The 15,501-nt window shown below is 36.2% G+C and overlaps 1 protein-coding gene across 1 annotated transcript in view; it reads right to left on the reverse strand.

Annotated features, from left to right (window-relative positions):
- LOC118187353 (corticotropin-releasing hormone receptor 2-like) overlaps window positions 1–15,501 on the reverse strand; it is a 182,707-nt gene that overhangs the window by 78,217 nt on the left and 88,989 nt on the right. Inside the window, exon 7 of the mRNA XM_085810284.1 lies at window positions 5,081–5,211. Coding sequence (XP_085666410.1) covers window positions 5,081–5,211 — 131 coding nt within the window. The remainder of the gene's footprint in view (window positions 1–5,080; window positions 5,212–15,501) is intronic.

The raw sequence follows: 15,501 nt of genomic DNA on the forward strand, positions 1-15,501 counted from the left end.
AGCAGGACCGATGAACTATTTGAATATAGGAATGGGTGAACCATGGCCGCACACAGTGTCAAGAACGACGCGGTAGGCCTAGAGAAACGACAGAACGTGAAGGCAGAGCAATCGTCAGAGCGTCACCCACAGCCCCAGATGCATTATTATTATCGATTGTACGTGCAACTAGAGCTTCAGTGACCGCAACGACCATTCATAGACGGCTCACAGAAAGGGGAATGAGGTCACGGCGCCCCTTGCGCCGACTACCATTGATTGACCTCTGTACAACGTCAAGCCCGTTTGCAGTGGTGTCGGGCTCATTCGCACTGGAATGTCACTGACTGGAGTGGAATAGACTTCAGTGATGAGACTCGCTTTGAACTGAGCCCCGAAGACCAGCGAAGGCGAGTCTGGAGACGCCCCGGCAAGCGGTGTGATACCAACCTGACTGCCTTCCGGCAGACAGGCCGACAGCCAGGAGTGATGGTCTGGGGTGCCATTTCATTTTATAGAAGGACCCCTTTGGTTGTCATCCGTCACAACCTTACAGCACAGCGGTACGTCGACGAAGTTCTAAGGCCCGGTGTATTGCCATTCATGTCACGCCCCCTGGGCTTACATTTCAGCAAGATAATGCCCGCCCCCCCACTGCACATGTTTCCACTGCTTGCCTTAATGCTTACCGAACATTACATTGGCCATCAAGGTCGCCGGATCTCTCTCCTATTGAGCACTTTGGAGCATTATGGGCGGGGCCCTCCAACCAGCTCGGGATGTTGACGATCTAACGCGCCAGTTGCACAGAATTTGGCACGATATCCCTCAGGAGGACATCCGCAACCACTATCAATCGATGCCAAGCCGAATAACTGCTTGCATAAGGGCCAGAGGTGGACAAACGCGTTACTAACTTTTTCACTTTGTGAAGCTCTATCACTTCAATAAATCATCCAATTTTTCTCAAACTGTAATAATTTTTTTTTCAGTACATGTACATCACTTCTACCAATTTTCGTCCCATTCGGATAACTTCTTCTTGGTGCATCTTTTTTTTTTTTTTTTTTTTTTTTTTTTTTTTTTTTTTTTTTGTCCAAGAGTGTATTTACATTATAAAATATGAATTTACTTTTGTTTAATGAGAAAATGAAGAAAGTTTCATACAAAAAAGAAACTAGAAGTCATTCACCTTGTGATTTATCAATTTCAATTTTAGTTTCCTGCATTATTTTGGTTCAGCAGTGTTTCATTACCAAAATATCAGCAATAAATTTATATCATTCACATGTTTAGCGTTCTTTTAATTTGTTGGACTGAATTTTTATTTTTGAGGAAAAAAAAAAGGGATAAAAATAAAAAGGTTTCAGATTTTAACTGTCGCCCAAAATTGTTTGTTAAGGTTGTTTACTCTCTCGCTTACCTCGCATTCTGAAACTCTACTGTTACATTCATTCCTACCAACTCCGCTTCTTTTCTTGTCTTTTTAGCTTTATTATTAACAATAATTTTCTTCGCACTTACGCCATATGCAATTAAACAGCAAAATGACAAAAAAATGTTAAAAGCGGCACAACGGTATACGTTTAGAATTGCCAATGCAGCAAACATTTTTTTGTTTGCTTCTGTCTTTTCTGAGTTTATCGCATCAATGTTACTAAATTCTTACTAAAATAGCTTTAGAAAACTATGTTTTGTTCTTTTATTATTAAGTTTTATGTGTTTACTTTCTTGGTGCTTATGCCATACAAAATTCCATTCAACGGTAAAATCACAGATCATTTAAAAACAGCATATCTTTAGAATTTCCGACAGACAATCTTGCGCGCTGGAGATAAAAATGTTTTACTCCATACAGTATTCACAATGCTCGCTTTGAAACGGTTAAATTTGTTAATAAAAAAATCGTGAAAGCTTTACAAAACATGCAGTAGATAATAAAACAAATTCCAAATTCGGGCTTTCAAGTGTCCATATTCGGGTGGAGGACCACGTTATTCAAAATTGGATGTCTCTAATTACCGTTGTTTTTTCACATTGCGAGAAATATGCATACATTCATGCAAATTCTTCCTTATGTAATTTCTTTAAATATAATATAGGGCGATATTTGGTGGCAACAATTTAAAAAGTCATACGCCATTTTTAGCGATTCAACGCAAAGTGCCGTTTTGAGTGGGCTAATTATGATTTTTTAAATTTATCCCTCGTGATTTTGAAATTAAATTATGAAGTTTGAATTAAATATGAGATTTTTTACTTTAACTTTTTTAGAGTAATATGGTAATATTATTGCAGCAAGCATTAATTTGATACTTTTTTTCAAAGTGCTTGTGAGTTTCATATCAGTTTGAGAAAATAAGTCAAGAAAGTTTCCTTTAAAGCTACTATAAACAGGTTTACGAATAATTTCACTACATAATAATTCAGGTAAATTTAAGAACAAAAATTTTAAGAGTAAAACTTTCTTAATTCTTGTTCTTTTTTATTTTAATATTTAAATCTCAAAGCGAAAGTTAGTGATTATTAGTTAAAATATCTGATGTGTACACCACATGACTGCCTTCTACGGAATATTATATTATACGCAATTTTCTTGCGTTTCATTTAAACATATTGGATTAACCGTTAACGAATTTTGAATTAAATTTACTTCGTCGATAACACATATACCTTGTGCCAAGAATATATATTATTATAACCAAGAAATATGCATACATTCATGCAAATTCTTCCTTATGTAATTTCTTTAAATATAATATAGGGCGATATTTGGTGGCAACAATTTAAAAAGTCATACGCCATTTTTAGCTATTCAACGCAAAGTGCCGTTTTGAGTGGGCTAATTATGATTTTTTAAATTTATCCCTCGTGATTTTGAAATTAAATTATGAAGTTTGAATTAAATATCAGATTTTTTACTTTAACTTTTTTAGAGTAATATGGTAATATTATTGCAGCAAGCATTAATTTGATACTTTTTTTCAAAGTGCTTGTGAGTTTCATATCAGTTTGAGAAAATAAGTCAAGAAAGTTTCCTTTAAAGCTACTATAAACAGGTTTACGAATAATTTCACTACATAATAATTCAGGTAAATTTAAGAACAAAAAAAATTTAAGAGTAAAGCTTTCTTAAATCTTGTTTTTTTATTTTAATATTTAAATCTCAAAGCGAAAGTTAGTGACTATTAATTAAAAAATTTGATGTGTACACCACATGACTGCCTTGTACGGAATATTATACTATACGCAATTTTCTTGCGTTTCATTTAAACATATTGGATTAACCGTTAACGAATTTTGAATTAAATTTACTTCGTCGATAACACATATACCACAATAGAATAAATACACTCTCTTAAAGTTCACTATATTTATTTACCATAGCGACACTTCGCCGCTACGTTCACTTAACAGCATTACGTCTCATTCATTTTATAACTCAGAATGAACAAAAATTATATCATCTGGAGAATTACCACATTCTCTCTTCAAATACTATAATAAATCTCAAAAGATGTATAAAAGAAATTAAACAAATAAAAAAGAACAATTTTTCACAGACGATTTTACCTCATACAAGGAAGTAAAAAGGGTTCTCACTTTTTTTACCCATCGGCACTTGATAGTATCATAACAGCAAAATATATATATATATATATATATATATATATATATATGTTACCGTGAAAGACCGAAATTGGAGAATGTCGACTTTCAACAGAGAATATCAACATTCACCAAATACGTCGGTGAAAGATCGAATATTGCACTACATTCTTGTATATTCGGAGCCTCACCGGTGTAGGTCGACAATCACAGATATGCTGTGGTGAAAGTCGAAAAGAGAGGTCATAAAGTGCCATAATAGTTTAAGTTGTTGCAATAAATAAGATTTGAATCCCATAATTTAGTAAGTTTTTTATGACTGTTATTTTATTTTCTGATTTAGAACGTACTGTATAATTAAGTAAGTTTTTAACTTCTATTATTTTCCTTTCTAATTTTGAATATATTGTGTGTTTTAGGTTCTCATGTTCTTAAGTTCTTATTTCAAGTCTCCAGTGGGTTTATTCGCGACTGAATTACGGAGAAGAAAATATAATATTGCTATATGTTCAACATTCACCATTAGTACATGGTGAATGTCGACATTGACCGGTGTAAGTCAGAAATAAGAGTATTTGGAAAATGCAGGGTGGCCCAGAAGTCACTTTACATTTTGAAAATTAAATAACTTTTTTTTTCTATTAATATATTTCTTTTTCTCTTTTCAGAATTAAAAAATATAATCCCTGGAAATTTTTGGCATGGATAAGTTTACAACAGAACAACGAGTGAAGATAATTGAATTTTACTTTGAAAATGGACGGTCAATTGTTGCAACGCAATATATGCGCCATTTTAATGTTCGACATCCCCCTAGTAGGCCTGCAATAAGGAACTTAGTGACGCGTTTTCAAGGTTCAATTAGTGCAATCTTTAAAACCAGCAGACTTTCAGAAACGAGTAAATTATGCTGTCAGATTTCAGAGAACTGCAAGAAATGACAATGAGTTTATTCACAAGTTGATCATGGGAGATGAAGCTCATTTTAATTTGAATGGACATGTGAATAAGCAAAAAATAAAAAAGAATTAATTAAATACAGTCATTTAAGAAAAAGTTATTTAATTTTCAAAATGTAAAGTGACTACTGGGCCACCCTATATTTCGGACATACACCAAGAGACTATGTGAATGTTGACATTCACCGGTGAAAGTCGACATTCTCCAGATTTTGGTGTTTCACCGTAACATATATATAGCATACTTTATTTTCTCACTGTGGGAAATAACAAAAGTATAAACAGTCAATTAAGTGTAGGAAATTTAAATTAACCTCAGTGAGAAAACGCAAAAAAAGCATGACTCATTTCTTAAAAGTCTAAAAATGAGGGTCGCTTTCGCTTTTTTCAAAATATGGTTATAAATACAATACAGAAAAAATAAAATTTTGCAAAAAATTTTTTTTAAATGTAAAATGACATAATAAAGCATCAATAAAAGCTTCTGTTTGTTAAGTTCATAAATATAATTAAAGAAAATGTTTTAAAATTACCAGTAGAGCTATAACCATGGGTCCTGTTAAAATCCACACGTATTTCGATTTTCCGTAGCCTTTCCAGCATGGAGTATGGAGATCACGTGACATTATAAAAGACCAAGTAGAGACGAAAAGTAGTGGCAAACCTAAAGCAAAAACAAATATAGTAGATGTGACACAAAATTTGCATTACACTGTCGATTATGTGATAGCGTAACGCTTCTGTTATGGAGTCTGGGGGGTATTGCCTGTCGTTAGTTTCATTCATATGAATCACTGTTTTAAAAATGAGCAAAAGGCCCACCAGCGGCCGAGCGGTAAAGTCGCTGAACACTGGTAGTTCGGTCCGAGGTTCGAATCCCGTGAACGGGCTGGCTGCATGGGCGTTTTCGTGGTTTTCCCCATGTGTAACGTGTATACGGGCCAGTTTCCCTTAGAAAGTCCTCCACGAAGGCATTCCTCATCTTAGGCAGATAGCCCTCGAGGCTTTGCCATAATCACACACACACACAAAAATGAGCAAAATATTTATTACTATTTAATAGAAACTAGTACTCTTTTAAAAGGAGAAAAACTTAATTCGCTTTTTAAATTCCAACTATTACCTCACACTCTCTCTATATCTTTTTCAAATTTTCAATCGTTAATAAAATACTTTTTATTCATCCACTCAAGCTCAAATACATTTTTTAAACTTGTAGTGGCTGAACACTTGATGTTAATACAGTTTTTTCCATATTAAAAATTTTTTAAATTTTAATTTAAAAAATTTGTTTTGTATTTAAAAAATTTTTCTTTGTTGACCTATGCAGGAATTGACTTAATTTTTTTTATATTACTTATTCGGTTGAATGTCATCTCATTGTATTTTGAAAAACTGCTTAAAGCAGTCGATCTTCACTGCGTACATACTAATTCACATATGGAATCTACTTCAGATTTATTGTTATTTTCACTTTGTTCCAAAAGTCGAAATTTTAAGGGGAAAACAAAGGTAAAAAAAAAAAAAACAAATACAAGGAAAACTTCAAATTCAAATTTGAGGTGCTGGCTACTGGTCTCTGTACCCATAACCGTAATGTAACCATATGTCAAGCAAGAAAGTTCAGATATAACTCATTTGATTAAGGGGGGATAAAACTCGAGCGTGACGTGTCTGTAGGAAGAGATACCTTCGTGATGGACTTCTTAAGAAAAACTAAGTCGCAGTCACATTAGGTACAGAAAAATATCACGAAAACACCCCGTTTGCCAGGATTTTACCTCGTATGTAATTACCAGCATTCAGCGGCATTGCATCTCCTCTGCCTTGGTCCCTAAGAGAGGATTTACCACTCAGAAGGCAGTATCATCAGCTTTTCTCTCTAACCGGCAAGGCCGTATATATACGGACTAGGCTATTTTTCTGTGATGTCTGTAAAAACGTATGTATACGCGCGTCTTGAGTTCTAAGAGAGGATTTACCTCTCAGAAGGCAGTATCATCAGCTTTTCTCTCTAACCGGCAAGGCCATATATATACGGACTAGGCTATTTTTCTGTGATGTCTGTAAGAACGTATGTATACGCGCGTCTTGAGTTATAAGAGAGGATTTACCACTCAGGAGGCAGTATCATCAGCTTTTCTCTCTAACCGGCAAGGCCGTATATATACGGACTAGGCTATTTTTCTGTGATGTCTGTAAGAACGTATGTATACGCGCGTCTTGAGTTATAAGAGAGGATTTACCACTCAGGAGGCAGTATCATCAGCTTTTCTCTCTAACTGGCAAGGCCGTATATATACGGACTAGGCTATTTTTCTGTGATGTCTGTAAGAACGTATGTATACGCGCGTCTTGAGTTCTAAGAGAGGATTTACCACTCAGGAGGCAGTGTCATCAGCTTTTCTCTCTAACCGGCAAGGCCGTATATTTACGGACTAGGTTATTTTTCTGTGATGTCTGTAAGAACGTATGTATACGCGCGTCTTGAGTTCTAAGAGAGGATTTACCACTCAGGAGGCAGTATCATCAGCTATTCTCTCTAACTGGCAAGGCCGTATATTTACGGACTAGGCTATTTTTCTGTGATGTCTGTAAGAACGTATATATACGCGCGTCTTGAGTTCTAAGAGAGGATTGACCACTCAGGAGGCAGTATCATCAGCTTTTCTCTCTAACCGGCAAGGCCGTATATATACGGACTAGGTTATTTTTCTGTGATGTCTGTAAGAACGTATGTATACGCGCGTCTTGAGTTCTAAGAGAGGATTTACCACTCAGGAGGCAGTATCATCAGCTTTTCTCTCTAACCGGCAAGGCCGTATATATACGGACTAGGCTATTTTTCTGTGATGTCTGTAAGAACGTATGTATACGCGCGTCTTGAGTTCTAAGAGATCATTGACCACTCAGGAGGCAGTATCATCAGCTTTTCTCTCTAACCGGCAAGGCCGTATATATACGGACTAGGTTATTTTTCTGTGATGTCTGTAAGAACGTATGTATACGCGCGTCTTGAGTTCTAAGAGAGGATTTACCACTCAGGAGGCAGTATCATCAGCTTTTCTCTCTAACCGGCAAGGCCGTATATATACGGACTAGGTTATTTTTCTGTGATGTCTGTAAGAACGTATGTATACGCGCGTCTTGAGTTCTAAGAGAGGATTTACCACTCAGGAGGCAGTATCATCAGCTTTTCTCTCTAACCGGCAAGGCCGTATATATACGGACTAGGTTATTTTTCTGTGATGTCTGTAAGAACGTATGTATACGCGCGTCTTGAGTTCTAAGAGAGGATTTACCACTCAGGAGGCAGTATCATCAGCTTTTCTCTCTAACCGGCAAGGCCGTATATATACGGACTAGGCTATTTTTCTGTGATGTCTGTAAGAACGTATGTATACGCGCGTCTTGAGTTCTAAAAGATCATTGACCACTCAGGAGGCAGTATCATCAGCTTTTCTCTCTAACCGGCAAGGCCGTATATATACGGACTAGGCTATTTTTCTGTGATGTCTGTAAGAACGTATGTATACGCGCGTCTTGAGTTCTAAGAGAGGATTTACCACACAGGAGGCAGTATCATCAGCTTTTCTCTCTAACCGGTAAGGCTGTATATTTACGGACTAGGCTATTTTTCTGTGATGTCTGTAAGAACGTATGTATACGCGCGTCTTGAAATTGTTCCAAAAAATTAAGGCAATGTGTATAAATACAGGTTTAAAGGTTTAAAGTACCGGGTATATTTTGGCATTAAAATCAAGAAAATAGATCTTTCTCATGTCAATTTTAGGAAATTTGGGCTTTCGTAAAAAAAAAAAAAAAAAAAAAAAAAAAAAAAAAAAAAAAAAAAGAGGAGAGAGAGAGAGGGCAGTTCTATATCTCCCGTTCTACTGGGCCGACTGATAAAATTCAACTTGAATTTTTCATGTCTCGTTAGGTTAGGTTAGGTTATTTAATTACGGCAAAGCCTCGAAGGCTATCTGCCTAAGGGGTGGTGTGGTGTGGTGTATTTAATTATGGCAAAGCACACTAGGGCTATCTGCCTAAGAGGAGGGATGCCTTTCGTGGAGGTCTTTCTAAGGGAAACTGGCTCGTATACACGTTACACATGGGGAAAACACCCATGCAGCCAGCCCGTTCGCGGAATTCGAACCTCGGACAGAACTACCAGTATTCAGCGTCTTTACCGCTCGGCCGCTGGTGGGCCTTTTCATGTCTCGAAAGCGCGACTTGGTACATGCATTAGTTTTATATATAGCGTTGTTTTAATATAAGGTATTTTGACACAAACATAATAATATAGGTTTTGACACAGGTAAAATCGGACTTTTTCCGATACTGAATTTTTTTCCCATACTTCAATTCTACCACTCAAATTATGCCAAATTTCCAAGTTGTGTAAAAGTCCCTGGAGGAAATTAAAAAAAAAAAAAAAAGCTTTCAAAATTTTAGCTCCTCATTGTTAATTGAATTTGGTATATGTTTGTTAACATCTCTTTTTTTTTATTAAACTTACTTGATTTCTTTTTCCAGAATTCGAAATTTAGGTTCATTCCAAATAAAATTCGCCCATTTTTATGGTTTGTATATTTAAATAATTTGTTGTAAATTTTTTGAAAAAAAATTTTAATTATAACCTATAAAATTTTTACCATCCTCTTAAAGTAGATGTATTTGTAAGCATAAGTAAGCACATTTGTATTTCATTTGGGAATGTTAAGGTAGCCGCAATCAGTATGTATCTTCTTTATAATACTTTGAGTTTGCTTCTGTATTGCAAACATGTTTTTTTTTTAAACTAGTTTTGAAAAGTCCAACGCAAAAGTGAATATTTTAAGCGCTAGTTCATAAGAAGATTAAGAGATTTTCAGCAAATTTCATGCTAGTCACGAATTGTACTTTCTGTTCGAAAGTAAAAGTATCTTTCGGAATTTTGCATCGTTAACCGTATTAGCTGCAACTGCTAGAGTTTGTGCTTTAGATTATTTATGCAGGGTAAGTTTTTATCGTTTTTCGAGTAGGCAGTAATTTACAAATTGAATTTATTTCGAGACGCAAAGTTATAAAATGAATAAATATTGCTATAAATTTATGTAAGAGTTTTAAATATTTGTTCCGTATCAGTTTGTAAAAATATTGCATCATATTGTTGTACTACAGAAAATCTTACGCACATTCAAATTTTTCATACAAAAGACAAACGGAGTAAACTAAGATATCGTACGTAATAAATACTTGGACGAATTTGATGGAAGCGTATAGCTACAAATTTATGAAAAGTGGTCGCCAAAATGTTATTTGTAGAAAGATTATTAAAAATGTCTCATTTATATTTTTAAAATTCTTTGTACGAAGCAAAAGAAGTGTTATAATAGCGAAAAATTTCGAGTATCATAGTTCAACGAAAATATCCATTTTGACCGTTCTTGAATCCATTTGAGCGATGTTTTTGCGTTACGCCTGTACGCACTGACAGAATAAAGGACTCTTTTTTCCCAAAATGTATTGTAAAATGTATTTAAAATTGATTCAGAAAAGATTTTTTTGTGTCGTCTGTACGTATGTACATACATACATACACTGAAGTGACAAAAGTCATGGGATACCTCCTAATATTTTGTCGGTCCTCCTTTTGCCCGACGAAGTGCAGCAACTCGACGTGGCATGGACTCAACAAGTCGTTGGAAGTCCCCTGCAGGAATATTGAGCCATGCTGCCTCTATACATGTCCATAATTGTGAAAGTGTTGACGGTGCAGGGTTTTGGGCACGAATTGACAACTCGATGATGTCCCATAAATGTTCGATGGGATTCATGTCGGGCGATCTAGGTGGCCAGATCATTCGCTAGAATTGTCCAGAATGTTCTTCTAACCAATCGCGAACAATTGTGGCCCGGTGACATGGCGCATTGTCATCCATAAAAATCCCATCGTTGTTTGAGTACGTGAAGTCCATGAATGGCTGTAAGTGATCTCCAAGTAGCTGAAGGTATCCATTTCCAGTCAATGATCGGTTCAGTTGCACCAGAGGACCGAGTCCATGCCATGTAGAAACAGCCCAGACCATTATGGAACCACCACCAGCTTGAACAGTGCCTTGTTGACAACTTGGGTCCATGGCTTCGTGGGATCTGCGCCACACTCGAACCCTACCATCAGCTCTTACCAACTGAAATCGTGACTCATCTGACCAAGCCACGGTTTTCCATTCGTTTAGGGACCAACCGATATGCTCACGAGCCCACGAGAGTCGCTGCAGGCGATGTCGTGCTGTCAGTAAAGACACTCGAGTCGGTCTTCTGCTGGCATAGCCCAAGGAAGAGAAATTTCGCCGCACTGTCCTATCGGACACGTCCCTCGTACGTCCCACATTGATTTCTGCGGTTATTTGACGCAGTGTTGCTTGTCTGTGAACATTGACAACTCTACGCAGACGTTGCTGGTATCGGTCGTTAAGTGCAGCTGGTCGGCCACTGCGCTGTCCATGGTGAGATGTTATGCCTGAAATTAGATACTCTCGGCCCACTCTTGACACTGTGGATCTCGGAATGTTGAATTCCCTAACGATATCCGAAATGGAATGACCCCCTGCGTCTAGCTCCAACTACCATTCCGAGTTCAAAGTCTGTTAATTCTCGTCGTGCGGCCATAATCACGTCAAAGCCTCTTCACATGAATAACTTGAACACAAATGAAAGCCCTGCCAAAGCACTTCGCATTTATACATTTTCTACGCGATACTACTGCCATCTGTATATTATCATATTGGTATCCCATGGCTTTTGTCACTTCGGTGTACATACGTACGTATGTCATCCACAAAAGCATCTCTACTACCCTTAAGCAAAAAATTGCTAAGAAGCTTCCTTTTCAGTTTGGCATTAGTTTCTAGGATCCTTATCATCCTTCTCCACAGCTGTGTTTACAAAAAAGTCTCATTACTTATTCTAGAAGTTACTATGTATTACATATAAAAAGAAATGTTATTTATAGCAGTCGGGGTAAGTTATATGCGATGCATTAGCGTGTCTTGAGGCTACACTTAACCATTATTTAGAAAGCGAATGGTGCTTTTACCCGTGGAAGAAAATGAAATTCTGTCTAAGCATTCCAGTATAAAATGCAAGAGTGGGGAATGTTAGAAATATGTAAGAGGAATATAAAAGCATTTAACACTTTAATTTATTATTTTTACTGTATTTTGATAGCTAATACTGCAGTGATATCTCTTAATGTCATTCCATTTGATATTATGAAGCAACCTTGATATAATGTCAGTAGTTATTAACATAAGTTACGGGGTTATTTTATTCTAATATTTTTCGTAATTAAATTGCACTACAATTTGCAGAAGAATTCTTCTCCTTCCAGATTGATGAAAGTTAATTAATTTGCTAATTTTTGATCAAGCAGTTTAATTAAAATAGTAATTTAACGTCCCGTACTTTCTATTGACATTGTGCTGGTAAGAAATCTGAAGAGCCTCTTCTAAAGAATTTACTTCAGAAGTTGTATGAGAATAGTAGAACTAATTAATTACACTTTTGATTGCATAAAAGATAAACATCGATTATATGCATAAAGCAATATGAATTATTTACTTTTTGTAGTATATCCATGCATTCATTGCATGTACGATAAAAAAGTCAAATATTCGAGCCAGTGCAAATTGTTCATATAGATGCTGATAAAGGTTTCAAGGAATATATGGAAATGAGATGCAGAAGTGGTACGCTCTACTTACAAAAATGAGGGGGGAGAGACAGTTTTGTATGTCCCATTCTACTATATCCACCGTTTCCGTTTTTAGTAGCGTAGAATATATACATACTCTGCACCCCCCCCCCAAAAATGGCGCAGTTCCTTATATCTTGTTCTACTAGGCCGATTGATGAAATTTAACTTGCGTTTTCCAAGTCTCGAAGGCGCGACTTAGGATATATATTAGGATATACAGAGCATTTTTTGACACAACCTTTTTCTGAAAGAACGTATCGATTTTTTTTCCATATTTCGACTCTACGAATAAAATTTTGCCAAAGAGCCAAGTTTCGTAAAAATTCGCGAGTAGTTTTTTTAAACATTAGCTCCAAAAGTTTTGCTCCTTAGTGTTAATCGAATTTGTTATATATTTATTAATATCTCTTTTTTATTAAACTTGCTTTATTATTTTCTTCACTGTTCGAAATTTAGATTCAATCCAAATAAATGTTTAATATTTTCTTATATAAATAATATTATAATTATTATAATTTCTATAAATAATATTATAAATAATTAAATATAATATAAATATGTATTATATTTAATTATTATTATATTATTATATATTATATTATATTATTATATATTATATTATATTATTATTATTTTATTATATTATTATATATATTATTATTATAAATTATATATTATAATTATAAATATATTATAATTATAATATTGTAGGGTTTATATTTATTTTAACTAACATTTATTTTAAGTTTAAACTATCTTTCCTGTCAATCCTTACTTTCCCCTGGAACTGCCAATGCCAGAATATGTAAATTTGAGTAGAACGCGCAAGCATTCAAATTATCAGCGGAAGTAGTATGATTTAAATAGAAGGAAACAAGTTCGGTGAGAGAGAGTTATTCTTACTTAGCGAGCGCGGAGGTAGTTAGAGAATTAAAGAACCCCGCGTTGCGGCCTATGTGCTTGGCGGGAAGTAGTTGCAATTGTTCCAGTGAGCTTCAAGTCCGCTGAATTAGCTGCGGCTTTTGTAAAACGCGGTGAGTTAGTTATTTTAGAGAGCCTCGTAGTTAGAATATTGTCTTTACTTTCTTTTCAGGTTCTTATTTTTATTTTGACTGCCGAGTTGGCACCGTTTGTAAGCGTCAAGAGGACGCAATTGTAATTTAGTACGTTGAATAAAAAGGGACTTAAACCCTTTATAAGACTCTGTGGTTTATACAAGCTTTCACAGTCACCTCTAGGTTGCGTGCTAGTTAGAGGCGCGCAACGTTATATTGGCGCCCGAACACTTATCGAACTGAAATGGCCGAAAACTGGATGGAAGCCGCTGGACAACACCAAGAAATGACAACGCAGTTAGAAGGATTTGGATACCTGGTCCAGACTTTGAGAGCATCAATCAAGCCAAACGTCTATTTCGACGGAAAAAATTCGGTGTCCGTATTTTTAGAAGGTATAGAAAACCACTTTCAGCTCTATCCTGTGCCCGAAAGACAAAAAGTTGCTATCGCCACATCAGCATTAAGAGGACAGGCCGCGCTATGGTGGAAAAATATAGGCAAATTTCTTCTAGGTGAATTTGGAAGCCCGACGTATACTTTTGAAAATTTCAAAAAATCGTTAGTAAAGGCCTTCCCCATAGTGAAAGATCGCGCAGGGCTGGAAGCCGAGCTATATAGTTTCTATCAACGGGATACAGCACAACTGACGGACTTTATTTTACGAAAAATCAAGCTAACGGATATGTTGTATGGGAAAAAACCCGATGCGGAGATTATTGAAATAATATTACCAAGATTGTTACCCGCTGTCCAAGACTACTTTGAAATTAGAAACCCAACCACATTGCAGGAACTTTTCGAATTGGCGGTGAAGTTTCAAAATCGCAGAATCGCGGAAAGAGCGAGAGAAAAAAAATTTTCTCAAAGTACCAGACGGAAGGAGGAAACAAGAAATGGAAATCGCTCATATGGGGGAAAGAAATATCAAGCTAACGCATCGAAACTTGAAGGGCAAGGCCCAAAAAGAAAATTTGAAAATAAGCATCCGCGTACCCAGAAGACACAGATTGAAAGGAAAGCTTTAAACGACTAGAGGGGCCTGTGAAAGGGAGGGTCCAGACCCCGGAAGTTTTAGAAAAACCCTCAAATAGACATCTAAATACAGTCATCGTAAAAAACTCACAGCTACCAATTATACAAGTCCTGGTTGGCGATGTACCAGTAGAAGCCCTCATCGATACAGGGGCAGAAGGCAATTTCATGAGTGAAAAGTTCTTCAAAAAGAATTTTTATAGGATACGACTCTTTAAAACCAGAAATACGGAAATTATAGCGGCGCAAGGAAAAACATGTCACTGCATCGGGAAAGTAGCATTAAACGTACAGGTAAAAGAGGAAAATCTCAAAGTATTAATTTTTGTGGTGAAACACCTCCAACACTCTCTTATTTTAGGTATGGACTTTTTAAGGGCCGCGAGGGCCAAATTAAATTTTCAAGATAGTTCCGTGGTGCTGGAGATGGACCAGAGGGTGGTGGAACCGGTGGAGACACCTGAATTGGACCTTAGCCATTTGAATGACCAGGAAAGTAAAGCAATACAGCAAGTGGTGAGTAATTTTTCTCATTTGTTTTCAGAAAAGCCGGGGAAACTGTCAGATTGTAACTCACAAGATTCAATTAAATGCCGAAAAACCTTGTAGGACTAAACCTTACCGCTATGACAAACAAAAAGACGTAATCATCGAAGAACATATTCAGGAGATGTTAAAGAATAAAATAATAACGCCCATAAATAGTGAATACGCGAGTCCAGTCGTACTATGTAGGAAAAAGAACGAGTTTCCTCCTTCGGATAAAAGGGCTTGGAGGTTTGCTATCGATTATAGAAAACTAAATAGCATAACTAAATTCCCAGTTTACCCTTTGCCGGTTATAGACGAGATCATTAGACAGATCAAATCGACGAGATATATGTCTACTTTGGACTTAACGTCTGGCTACTATCAAATAGCTATGAGACCCGAAGATATACATAAAACCGCGTTTATAACAAAATCGGGCACTTATGCATTTTTACGCATGCCTTTTGGGTTGTGTGGGGCCCCGTCAACATTCCAGAGAGCTATGGACATTGTTCTAAAGCCTGTCCTAGGAAAATCAACTTTAATTTATCTAGATGATATAATTATAACGAGTAGTACGTTGGAACAACAC

The sequence above is a fragment of the Stegodyphus dumicola genome, chromosome 2 (genome assembly GCF_044657685.1).
Source record: "Stegodyphus dumicola isolate Sdum_Otavi_A_Nest chromosome 2, ASM4465768v1".
In the NCBI taxonomy this organism is placed as follows: Eukaryota; Metazoa; Arthropoda; class Arachnida; order Araneae; family Eresidae; genus Stegodyphus; species Stegodyphus dumicola.